This window comes from Gavialis gangeticus, unplaced genomic scaffold (assembly GCF_001723915.1).
Source record: "Gavialis gangeticus isolate Ggan-Ray unplaced genomic scaffold, GavGan_comp1, whole genome shotgun sequence".
Lineage (NCBI taxonomy): Eukaryota > Metazoa > Chordata > Crocodylia > Gavialidae > Gavialis > Gavialis gangeticus.
Window position 1 is genome coordinate 35,633,530 of NW_017729006.1, and position 13,342 is coordinate 35,646,871.

The 13,342-nt window shown below is 45.7% G+C and overlaps 1 protein-coding gene and 1 long non-coding RNA gene across 3 annotated transcripts in view; one reads left to right on the forward strand and one right to left on the reverse strand.

Moving 5' to 3' along the window:
- Positions 1 to 1,282: 1,282 nt before the first annotated feature.
- LOC109291894 lies at positions 1,283 to 12,561 on the reverse strand. The gene is made up of 2 exons (XR_002095979.1): positions 12,488 to 12,561; positions 1,283 to 1,887 (listed from the first exon to the last, which is right to left on the reverse strand). It is a non-coding gene; the product is annotated as an uncharacterized LOC109291894 (long non-coding RNA).
- Positions 12,562 to 12,634: 73 nt separating this feature from the next.
- The window catches only part of SEC61G (Sec61 translocon gamma subunit), a 6,852-nt gene continuing 6,144 nt past the window's right edge, over positions 12,635 to 13,342 (forward strand). The window contains exon 1 of one of the 2 annotated variants that reach the window (XM_019509112.1): positions 12,635 to 12,822. In XM_019509112.1, coding sequence (XP_019364657.1) covers positions 12,729 to 12,822 — 94 coding nt within the window. In that variant the 5' untranslated portion in view covers positions 12,635 to 12,728. The remainder of the gene's footprint in view (positions 12,823 to 13,342) is intronic. The other variant, XM_019509113.1, reaches the window with a different exon arrangement.

Below are 13,342 nucleotides of genomic sequence, written 5' to 3' on the forward strand. Positions count from 1 at the left end.
GAGCCCTGTGGGACCCCACTTCCCACGTCCTTCCAGGTCGAGAAGGACCCATCCACTACCACCCTCTGGGTGCGACTCTCTAACCAGTTGGCGACCCATTGGACTGTATGGGTGTCTACGCCACAGTCCCCCAGCTTCCTAATGAGAATGGGGTGAGCATTGCTGACTCCAGCAAACTGGGCTGGGTGGGGGTTGGAGTGGTGCGCAGTCCTGGTTGTGTTCCTAGCTAGTTTTATTTTTTTCTCTGTTATCGTTTGTAAACTGTCCATCATCTCCCGATATCTGCTTGCAGTCAATGATTCTCACTGTCATAAAGCAGTGCTTCTTGGCCTCTCTTATAGCATGACTCTATTTTACAACCTATAAAAATTCTTCATCTATCTGTAAGGAAAAGGAAGGTGCTTGCAACCTTTGTGAAATTGCTTGTGACCTCACCCCAGTAAAATATTTACATAAGTTATATCATACATGCATATATATGTATACATGTATGTGTGTGTATGTGTGTGTATGCGTACACACCCACACCTTTTATACATATATATGTTAGTCCTCAGAATATTAAGATACAGGGGGCTGGAGAATGATGACATATACCATACTAGAAGTACAGTTACAGCCATTAGCAGTGCTAGCATCAACCTGAATTAAATGTTGCTAATATTTTACTAGGAAAGACATTAATAAAAGGGGTTTTCTTCATTCTTTCATATCGAAACATGTCCTAAATGAAGCACATTTCTCCTTTTAAGTCCTTTATGCTGCATTTGACCTATAGAATTTTTTTCTGGATTCTTCTGATCCCTTTGGGCTGTCATTTTATTATACAACCCTTGTTCCTGTCAAAATCCCATTTTTCAATGCAACAGGGATACAAATATCGCAAAATAACTGTTCTTCAGTTCTTCCATATGAAACAGAGTAAAATCTGGGTTGAAAAAGTCATCTTTAAAAATGCTCGGAAATTAAATTCACTGGTAATAACTATTTTAATAGCATTCTGCACCCTTTCCCTGGGCCCACATTTAATGACTCATCTAATCCTCACTGAACATTAAGCAGTGCAAATCAAAAGATGGGGCTTATTGTTGGCTTCAGACTAGCGAAATTTCTGTCATGACCACAGTGCTGAAGGTTGATCTATTGGCATTTTTTTAAATTAATGAAGCTGATGCAGAGATATGGACCATGGCCATTTCCTTAGAACCCAGAATCTCAGCTAACTTTTTTCTTAACATTAATCACTCATTGACTTCTCTTCACACCACATGCCCATAGCCACTGTGAGAGAAGAATCATCATTCTTTTAACTATAAATCATACAGAAATGTTCAGCAAATCCCAAACAAAGACTCATAATCACAGTAAGACTTCTCAGTGAACTGAAAAGCTGGAAATATTTCCAATGTCAGAGGCAAACAGACATTCAAAAGGTTTCCCAGGCAACAATTAATCAAAGATGATTATGATGATGTAAAATTTAAGAAACAAAAGCCATATTTATGTTAGCATTTTCTACAAAATCAACATTATCTAAGCCCCTAAGCATTAATGTCTGATTTTTTTAAACACATTTAGTCATCTAATCATACAGATAGACCCTTAATGGGATTTTCATGAGGACTTCAATGGGAGTTAACCACTGTGGCATGTCAGGTACCTACCTACATCACTCTGCACCTAAACACTTGTAAAAAATCTGGTGTTAAGGGACCAGTTTTGCAGGTTGTTCTGTTCCAGCTGATTCTTCAGCTTGTATCAATGATTATTCACAGCTCCCTGTTATGTACTCCTTTTTTCCTTGCTCTTCTTCCTGACTGCACAGTTCCCTTGCCAACACTCTTCTGTTCCGTTTAGCTTGTGGACCTAATTCTTCATTAGCTTGCCCTGTGGAATTATTCAAGTGTGTATAGAGATAGGACAATGGGAATCAATTGAAATGCTTCATTCTTGTACCCTGGGGGTTACCTAAAATGCATGGCACTGGGTAATCAGATCCTTTTCTCTGTCATTGTACTTTCCTGATCCCATTTCTTCCCATATTGTGTTTGCTTTTTTCCTATGCCAGGTACAGACATTCAGTTTCTCTTGGGAGAGTCACTGCTCTCCCAGGAGAAATTGTAAGTATACATATGTTCAGAACTTTTCTCCCACAGCGAAAACGGCTACTCCAGGAGAAAAATAATCCAGGAAAAACCAGGATTAAGTCACTCCCAGGAGTGTTTCTTCTACAATAGTGAATGTCTGTACATATCCTCTTCTGAGAGAAAGCATAAAACAGTCCTCTAGCATTGCCCCAGCTGGAAGTAGTTAGGCTGAATCATTCCCCAAGGTTGCAAGAAGGGGGCCCTGCCTGCACAAACTTTTTAAGGCCATAGCAGATAGGAGTGAGGTGTCTAGGTAAAAACTGCTATGCCATGTTTCCTGCCTGGATGGAAACTGCATTTAACCCTGCTTTTTGGCTTGACATTTGGATTCTTAACCAGCTACTGGATCTGGCTCCCTATTTGGTTCCTGATTCTGGCTCTTCCACCCAGGACCCTGGCCTTGGGTCCCAGATTCTACCTTGCTAAATGACATTCCCTGAGCACCCGCACCTTGGTCATTATCCTGCAGAGGCCAAAGTGATTTGAGCCTGGGGGCAGCAGCAGCAAAGATGTCTGGACTTTGTGTATGGAAAGAGAGAGCACTGTACTGTGGAAGGACTGACTTAATGTACAAAACGGTGGAACAAAATGGTACAAAACAGAATCTGCTCCCTCTAGAAATATTTTTTTACTCTTTCAGTATTTTATTCCACTTCATTTTTGAAATATTATATATTATGTACTATATAGTGTACACTAGCCTATGAAGTATTTCAAAAGTGTTTCAAAACTGTTTGAAAAGTTTCAAATGTTAAGTGTGTAGACAAACATGGGCTGTATTAAGCACTTACTATGGGGAGAGGAGTTATGATGTAATAGAGCAGTGAGTCTCAACCAGGTTGCTGTGAGTACTTTGAGATCATCTTAAGGGTGCTATGCAATATGAGCACTGTTAGGTGTGCAAACACCTCTACATGATTCACAAGATAAACCCAGAGATTTTAAACAGGATCTATGGTGTCAAAACCATTCTGACCTGCTCTGGTCTTTCTGAGTTCTTTGCAACAGAAGAATTGCCCTGCGATTTTTTCATAGTCTAAAAATGAGTGAAAGCCAAAAACTGGCATTTCTTGAGGGGTGCCTTGAGTTTAAAAAGGTTGAGAACATCTGTAATGGAGGCTCACGTATGCAGGGGTGGGAGGGTGGAATAAAGAAGGTTTCTTTTGGTTAGTTGTTTTTTTTTTAAATGGTGCCCCCCCCACTACTTATCTGGGTGTCGCAAAGCAGTTTAAAATGCTAGTAAGTCAGGGGTGCAAAGCCCAAGAGAAAAAACAAACACTGCCCAGAAAAATAATCCAGAAAAAATTATCTCAACATAAGAACATATGAGGAGATGAAAAATACATGCAATAAACATCCGGAAGCAAATCTACAACATTACCATGTTGTACTATAAGATGATAAATGTGTCCCTCTTGAAATTAGAGTTATTATTTATTGTTTTTATGGTGTCACAAATGCAGCCTCATAAAACTGTCATGAAAATTCATAAGCCCAATCACAAAACTTACTTGCCAATCCTTATCAGGAGGATAGGGATAATGATGATGTGGAAAAAAAATCCTAATACTATTTCAGGATCCTGTCAAAAACATACTTGTCCAGAGCAGATAGAATATTTCAAATCTGCAGCAAGTGTAAATGGCTCTTTATAAACATATAAAAAGATAAGATCTTTGCCTCAAAGAGTTTAAAGTGTAATCAATGGGGTAACAGTTCAAAGGCAAGAAAAGAAAGAGGAGGCTTGAAAAAGAGCGGGAGAGGGGGAACTCCTGCAGCACACACACAGAATGGAAGTTTTATGACTCCAGAGTCCTATGCACTGGATTGTTTTGCCTCCCATTGAAACAGCCTGCATGTCATGAAAAGTACCTGTTTGGAAATCAGGTTGCAATAGCCCACAAGAGGGCCTTCATTCAAGAAGTAAAAACTTCAGTTGGATCCTCATCCTGGAAAACATACCTTTTCACACAGGACAATTAAGCAAATGTTTAAAATTAAGCCTGATTGATTTAAGCAAGATTTAAACATATTTCTTGAATGTGGATACTCTTCTGAGTTGAGGCTAAGCTGAATATTCATTCTAAATGAACTTAGCCCAAAATAAATTCAAATACCAAATAAAATAAATTTAGCATCTAATAAATTGTTTAGTTTTCACTAGGAAAACAAGGTTCTTCGGATATTTTTCTCTATGCATGCAGAGACCCCTGCCAGACATGCAGGTAAAGATGCAATGGGATCTGATCCATGATCCACACAATCATGCTTCCTACCATATCACACATGCATGGCAAGATGCACGATTGTGGGATTGGGCAGCATTAGATCCCATCACACCTTATTACTGGTGCAGAGGGAGACCAGGATCACGGTCCCAGGCTCCCCCTGCACCAGCAAGTAGTGCTGGCTGAGAGCCTAGTCAGATGTGGACTCTTGGTCTCAGGGACACATAGTGTACTCTCACCACTGGGAGCCCAAATCAGCTGATGGCGCTGCCAAGCACGGGAGTGCAGAGTGCACCTCCATGGCTGGCAGTCTGGAAGAGCTGGCAGGGGTCCCAACCATGGGGGTGGACCAAACTACATGTTCAGTTAATTGCATGATAGGAACCAGCCACAAAGTTATTAAACATTTTTTGTGGAATAACTTTATGGCTTATTCATTGTTTTATTATGCTATTAATTGCTTTAGTGTGTGACCAGCTTACAACTTAAGTTATGATTAACTGGTTAATCACATCTTAAGATTTCTCTGGTCCTTTTTATTGTAAGGGGCAGGGAAAACTTCAATAAACAAAAGCAACATCAGTGGCCAATATCACATTTAGCTGAATGATATCTATTAGCTATTACAATTCCAGCACCTTAATAAAAAGGTGAATTATATATATAATTTGCCTTTTATATATTTTATATATATAAAATCAGTGAGTTTATATATATATAAAATCAGTGTGTACATAAAATGTCACAAGTCAACAGAGAGCTACATTACTGTGCCATGTCAAAAATGTTTTCCAAATCAAAATGGCTTTTGGAATACGAACTTGGGTATCTTCCTTTGAGGTGCCAGACACTCAAATCCTACTGAAGGGAATGGGAGCTGAAAGTGCTTTCAGCAGAATGCATTGGCCATCATGCAGGATCCAGGTACAAATGTACAGCATTTCTCCACTCCAAAATAATATGTTTTATGTGAAGCTGAGAATGCAAATACAAAGGTAAGTAAATAATGAACACAATTCACAGCTTTATGGTACTTTCATTGAAGCATCATCATCATAGGTAACATTGTGCTCATTTTATAGACATGAACAGACTGAGGATCAGGTCCTTACGGGTACTATCGACTGATTTCAGTGGGAGTTAAACAATTAAGTACTTTTGAGGATCTGGGCCAGTCACACAGCAAATCAAATAACCTCTGCTGTCAAGTCTGTAGGAGCTTGATTTTAAGGTATTATGCTGGTGAACCAATAATTGTGTTTAGTTAAAATGTTCAAGGGTTATAATAAAGACCCGAATATTAAATGAAAGTTGACTGCTAACACATCACTGCAAACACTGTTTCATTCCTTTGCCATAAATGTCCTCTCAAATCAAGTGGTAGCTGTATGAGTAAGATGGTGCAACATCAGGAACACCTCTCCATCTAGGGTCTGCCCTGATCATAAAAAAGTTATTATACTGGTTTTACAAACCCTTGCAGATCCAGACCAGCTCATGCAGTACATTTGCAATGACTAAATAAATATGTACCTCAAGGATTATTCTTCCAGGAGTCATGCTCTGGGATGTCATGAGGCAGCCAAGTGAGCAAACTTGTGTTGGCTGAGCCAAAAGTTGCAGCACATCATCCACAATGAAGTCTGTGGCACCCCTCCTTCTCAATCTGAGTGCAGATCCAGTTTAACTGTGGGCAGTGTTTTGACTGGCAAGCCTCCACAAACCATCTGGCTATGGAACTGGCCTAAGCTGCTGACAGCCAGACTTCTCTCTATGTTAGTGATGAACATATAGCAGAGCAGAAGGAAGTAAGAAGCAAAGGGGAAAGCAGTTCTTTTAGGCAGCAAGGACAGCAAAGGAAATGTAGAGTAAAAGGAAGAGTGAGAGGATGTGTTAGAGAGGGGGTAGAAAAGGGTATGCAGACTGCCCTTCTGATTAATTAAAACAACAAGCAGCAGGGGAATGAATGAATGAAAAGAAAATGAGATCAGAAAATATAAGTCCAAAAACCACCAGACAGGAGAAAGACTAAAAAGAACCAGAAAAAATGAGCAAGAAATTAAGTAATAACATCAGGGAATTTTACTGCATTTTACATCTTCAAAGACTTGTACAGACATTAACCAATTTGTGTATCAGTCAGAGTGAGAAGTGTAATAAACTGAAGACAGGAGCAGTGCCTGCAACTCCAAGATAGAAAACACATTTAAAGACCTGGGACTGACAGGAAACCCTACAGCATACACCATCAACAGATACTTTTCTCACATTCTTCCCATTTGTGCAACGTGCTCTGAATTTCATTCTGAAAGGGCAGAAGACAGTTTGGAGGCACTTACCACAGAGAGGCTGCTGAAGAGTGGGTGAGGAACAAGACAGGGTAGAAATGGTCCAGATAGATTAAGGGTTTCACAGCTGCTCTGTGGGATTCATGCAAATGAGCTTGTCTTGCCCCTATGCAGCATTTCACACTTCTTGACCCTCTCGTCATGCAAAAGCCACAAGGCCTGATTTTTCCCACACCACTATTGGACTCAAATAGTTCCCATTCACTTCAGTTGGATGCTCAGCATTTCAGAAAAATCAAGTTCCTAGGAATCTTTAAATGTAAATGCTAGGGAATCCAGGTTTGCTAAGGTGTTTTAAGATTTTTTCCTTAAACAGCATTCAGTGGCAGTACCATTTCACACTTACCCATCCAGTACTTATCTCAAGCCCCTTGATTCCATGTAGGGAATACTCTCCCTATATTGGAGATTTGTTTTTAATGCTACTACTACTACATCCTGGCAGTACAACTACAGCTAGGATGACCATTGGTCCCGTTTTATACAGAACTTCCCTGTTGTTAAACCCTTTGTTCCTTGTCTATTTCTAAAAGAAGAATAGACTGCAAAAAGTCTGATGGAAATACATGTCAATCAATTGTCCTTACAATTCAATTGGCCCTAGAGGTAGAACAATGCACAGCCAGGAAGAACAGAGCTCCTAGCCAGCCAGGAAGGGAGAGAGGTGGCCTTTTTGTGGTGGGCTTGCCACTTGCTGCTGATTGGCCATTGGGTGACCCCTCTGCCGATTGGCTGAGGTGGCAGCTCCACCCCTTACTGAGGATTGGCTGAGGGGCTGGTGGATCTCACTCCACCCTCACTAAGAGGATGTCCTTTATTTTGGATATGGTCAGTGGCCGTGTTAACTACAGCCAAAGACAAAATATTGTTCATCAAAGGAAGGGTAATGTTATCTTGCACATACAATACAATGATCACATCAGAAGGATTCTGTGTCTAGATTTACTTTCTGTTGACAATTTTTTTTGTTATTGAATACTGGTACAAACATGAGCTTCAAAGCATAAGACTAAATTAAAATAAACAACTGCCCAGAAGGTCAGATTTTTTTTTTTTGGTGGAGAGATGTTTCCATCTACCCTCCATATACAGCTAACTTTCATAGAGAGACTTGTTTTAAATCTTTATCTTACAGGGGGGAGGGAAGATAACTCAACAAGGTGCTGGACAGGAAAACCTCATCAGTTAACACTCCACCTTAACCAGTGGCATGGTCACACTGTGATGTTCAGCTGGTTGCTCTCAACAGTACACAGCGTCCCCCTCAATAGCCCAGTAAGGATGGAAAGACACTTACTAGCACATTGGACTAAATGCACATGAGCTCATCTGGTCTTGGAAACTAAACAGTCTTGGACCTGGCTAATATGCGGAAGAGACGCTGCCTCCAAATCCTGGGTACTGTAAATTGCACTCTACTTCATCTGATAGGTTTTATTTTTTTTATTCTCCCCCCAACCACCCCACTTCTGCTCCAGGGCAGTGCTAGCAGTGGGGAAGGGCAGGGAGACTCTCAGGACAAGTGGACTGTCAATACAGTGGGTGGGGAAAACTAAAAGAAAAGAAACTCTGGAGCCTAGGATGGGATTCAGCACCCTGGCTTGCAGAGCTGCCATGAAGAAGCACAAGCTGCCCATGGCTAGCTGGCGGGGAAAGAGTTGAAGGAAGGAGCTAGAGTTTGTCCAGCTCAGCAAGACACAGAAAGCAGAGCTCCTGTGAAGGATCAGGCTTGCTCTTCCCAGAGCTGCAACAACTGCCTTGCCCAGTTCACCAGGAGTTGGTGGAATTGGACCCATTACTCCACAGCCTCTTTGCCCACACGTAGAGCCAGTCCAGGTTTGTCAGGCCAGGCAGGATCCATGGAGCAGAGCCACTGCACAGGATGAGGCCCACCCCTGCTTTAGAGCCTACACAAACAGGGCAGAAGCCGTGTGTGTGTGTGTGTGTCTGTGTGCGTGTGTGTCTGTGTGCTGGGCGTCTGCCTGACCCCCTTCTTAGGATAGACGGTCAGGCCAGGAGCCGAACCTGCTGAAACTGCTACCCCAGCTCCCCCTCTCCCGCCCACAGCGCCATCCCACGTGGGGAGGTCTGGTAAACTGTTGGGAGAAGGGGACCGAGTGCTGACCTGTTGATCAAGTTAAAATATTTCTAAGTGTTGTCCAGACTACAGGTCAACTTCCCACAGGGCTCCTTTGTATATCTATAGAACAGTTCAGCAGTTCAGCTCAGACAAGTGGAGAAGAGGCAGAGTGGCAAGAGTGTGGGGAATGAGAACCATCTCCCTAATGAGAGCCCACTCCCCAGTACTCTTGGGTTTATAGAGACATCTTAAGTCTCCTTCTGGTACAGGCAACAGGAAGGCTGTAAGGAGGGAGAGAAACAGCTGGACCCTCTCTAAGGAAGTGCCACCCTTCCCACATCCTCCGTGCCTACTAGGGCCTCGCTCCACTGGAGAGATCTGGGACAAAAGCCTGTGTCAATTATTTATTTCCTAAACCTTAGAGCAAGGTAGCTGCTCTGCTGTGTGCAAAACTTGACCCAGAAACAGACCACCTATGAACAATTTAGCATCAGGTTCCGCACAAACACATGGTGCCCTCAATGGGAAAGGCAAATCTATAATTTTGAAAAGGAGGGGATGCAGATGGTGAGGTGCATTGTCACATCTAAAAACAATACCTTTTTCTCCAGTTAAAAATAAACAGGATGCTTTACTAACACACTAAGAGCCTGGGGCTGTGTTATTCAGTTGAAGGTTGAGGTAAAAAACAAACAGAACTTCATTGGAATGAGTTCAAAACAATCTGCAGCGTTGTGAAAGAGGAGCTGCATTACCTGGCAGCCATGAACAGACAGCAGAATGGCAGAACTAAAGCTAGCTTGGTTGGCAGAACATCAAGACCATTAAAAAGAAGAGAGGGTGGTTAACACCCAGTGGAATGAAGAGTTTAGAAGGGATCAGATATGAGCTGATGAAGCCACAGAATCATAGAAAATTAGAGTTAAAAGGGACCTCAGGAGACCATGTAGTCCAGGGGTGGGCAAAATACGGTCCATGGGCCAGATCTGGCCTGCCAACTGATTGCATCCAGCCCACAGGTTGGTGGTTGCAAAGTCATAGGATCTGGTCCATAGGGAGCTAGAGGTTCCAGCAGCTGTGTCGTGCTAGGTGGGTGGGCACATCCTGGCGCCATCAGCTAACATCAGTTCCCACCCCACATGCCAGAAGCAGTACCAGGTGTACACTGGTATCAGCTGTAGACGCTGCCTGCAGGTTTCTGCTGGGGATCGGTGCCTGCCTGGGACTGCAGCTGATGCACTGATGTGGCAGCATCACCTGTGGACTTGGGAGGATGCCCCGATCCCTGAGGGGAAGCTGCTGCTTGCATCCGCAGTTGATGCTGGCACTCACAACTGATGCTGGCATTCACTTGCTGCTGCTTCTGATGCACAGAATGGGAGCTGGTGTAAGCTGCCCATGCTGGAGGTGTAGGAGTTAGTTGCGGGGCGAGGGGGAGGAAGGGGGAGACAGAGAGGCAGCCGTGCCCGTGATGCCTTCTGGGCACCAGGCAAAAGCAGGACCTGGCAGTGGGCATGCTAGTTGCTTCTGCGGCCCTTTTGGCAGCGGCTGCCCGGAGTCAATGCTGGGAATGCTATGTGGCTCCTCCCCGCTGCCGGCACCACCACCCACATGGACCCAGGGTGGCCTGGAGGTGGTGTGGGGTGGCAGCAGTGGGGAAGAGCCACAGGGAAGCCCCAGCATGGGTTCTGGGTAGCTGCAATCAGAAGGGCCCCAGAAGCAGAAAGCATGCCCGCTGCCAGGCCTTGCTTTTACCCAGTACCGGCTGCTGCTGCTTATCATCGGCAGGCCCACCCCTCTGTCTCCCTCTTTTTTCCCCTCCCATTCGCACCCCCAGCCACCCTGCACCTCCAGCACAGCCTGCACTGGGTGCCGGCATCAGCTATGGACACAGGTGGCAGTTTCCCCCAGGGATCAGGGCATCTGCCTGAGCCCCTTCTTAGGATAGAAGAGCAGGCCAGAGGCTGAACCTGCTGCCCCAGCTCCCCCTCTCCTGTCCACAGCCCCATGCCACATGGGGATCTGGTGAGCTGTTGGGAGGAGGTGATGGAGTGCTGATCCGGCCTGCAACAGCTCCCCAAATCTCCCTGTGTGGCCCGTGGGCCCAAATAATTACCCACCCTTGGTCTAGTCCAACCCACTGCTGAAAACAGGACCATCCCCAACTAAATCATCATGGCCAAGGCTCTGTCTAGCCAGGTCTTAAAAACGTCCAAGGATGGAGCTTCCACCACCTCTCTGGGTCCCCTGTTCCAGTGTTTTACTACCCTCCTGGTGAGAAAATTCTTCCTAATATCTAACCTACACTTCCCTTGCTGCAGCTTGAGACCACTGCTCCTTGTTCTGTTTTCGGCCACCACCAAAAAGCTCCATCCTCTTTTGAACCCCACTTCAGATAGTTGAAAGCTGCTATTAAATCCCTCCTCAGTCTTCTCTTTTCTGGACTAAATAAACCCAGTTCCCTCAGCCTCTCCTTGCAAGTCATGCTCCCCAACCCCCTTCACCATTTTCACTGCTCTCCATCGGATTCTCTGCAATTTATCCACACTGTTTCTGTTGTGTGGGCCCAAACTGACTCCCTCAGCATTGCCTGACTAGCAATGCTGCTGCCTCTGCCAGGCAGGTGGTTTTAAACTTTGGATAGGGCCAGGGATCAAAATGGGAAAGGTGCAAGTGCAGCAATGCAACACCCTAGATCCACCCTTGGGTGGCTCCCTTTTATCTATGCTTGGGTCCAGAAACAGACTACTTTGCACCATGTCCCCTCTGTTTAGCAGATGATATGGATGAGATGTCTAATGGGGCAGAGCTGCAGACTGGGGGGAGGAAGGGTTAGTATTTGGAACAAGCTCGATCAGGTGGAAACAAGATGAGACTTCGGCTTGTTTCAAGGGTTGTGGGTAAAGACAAGGACTCTGGCCTCTTTTGAGACCCCTTTGGCAGCGGCTAGTCACTAGGGGCTGCCTGGGGGTGAGGTGGAGCCCGCTCTGCTTCCTTCAGCAGAGCCCACCACAGCCAGGAAGCATCTATGCAAAGGGGAGTGCAGCTGACTGGGGAGGGCGTGAAACACCCCAGCTCCTGTGGCTTGGGTGCCACTTTCTGGGGGTGTCGGTGGTAGCCCTGGTGGGCTGAGGATGCAGGCAGGCTAGGTTCTTGAGTAGATGTACTATCTTTTATTAGACCAACTAATAAGCTGGAAAAATCGTTCTTTGCAAGGTGTTTGTACCCAAAAGCTTGCAAGGAACAATTTTTTCCCAACTCTTTAGTTGGTCTAATAAGAGATGTCACATCTACCCAAAGAACCCTGTCTCTCTCAGGAGGAAGTCTGAGAAGCAGGTCTCACCCTCAATGTAGGAAGAGCAGGCCAGAGCTGCCCCGTTTTAGTCTTCGGTGGGGGGTTACTTCCACCTCACAGGTTCCCCCTCCCCCTTAAAGCACCTGGGGAACGGCGGGAGCCGCTCGCGCATGCGCACCACCTCCCCTTCCATCCCCGTCCCTCAGCCTCTCCACTCCTAGGAAGCGTACTTAATGCTTGCGCATGCGCACCACCTTCCACCTCCCCCCTTTTCTTCCCGCGCGGGGCGAGCCGGGTTTATGACGTAGTGACCCTCCTTGAAGCCCCCAGTGTACCCGCACACCACCTTCCATTGACATTTGCCCCTCCCCATGTCTCCCCGCGCGCACCGCGCTGCGTTGCTGACGTAACGACGTGGGGAAACCCCTCGGAAACAGCTGCACGTTGGGCAAGCCCAGCTCGCGCATGCGCACCACCACAGTCCCCTCCGTTTTCCTCTCTCTCTGCGCAGGCCGAGCGGCGTTTCCGGCTCCGGGCGTCTGACGTTACTTCCGCCTCCGCTTCCGGTTGCTGAGTTTGGAACTACGTGGCTTTCGGCAGGGAGAGAGACCGAGCGACAGTCAGCTAGCTATGGACCAGGTGATGCAGTTCGTGGAGCCGAGCCGGCAGTTTGTGAAGGACTCTATCCGCCTCGTCAAGCGCTGCACCAAACCCGACAGGAAAGGTAGCTGCTGAAGGGGGGTCCTGTCTCTTTAAAGTGTGTGTGTGTGTGGCAGTTATCAGCCGAGCTTGTGTTTGTGATGACACACGCGTACCCGCGTGTGAGTGTGCATGTGATATATATGAAATACTGTTCCCAAACCCCTCTCCCCGCACCTTCTCTCACCCCCCCATCCCCAAGTCTTTTCTTCTCCAGGCTGAGCAGTGGTGCTATTCCAGCCTTTCCTTACCAATTATGTAAGAAAATTATGTTTCCCAGACCTGGAGTTGTTTTTGTTGCTTTTCCCTGGACTCTTCCCAGGCTGTCCACATCCTTGAAGTGTGGGGCCTAACCCTGGATGCAGTATTGTATGTGAGGACTTGTATGATCAAGGGACAGCAGGGTAGGTCCTATGAGGAAAGGTTGCGGGACCTGAACCTGTTCAGCCTTGAAAAAAGAAGACTGAGGGGGGATCTTGTGGCCTGTTATAAACTGGTTAGGGGGGATCAGCAGGCGCTGGGGGAGTCCCTGTTCCCCCGAGCGC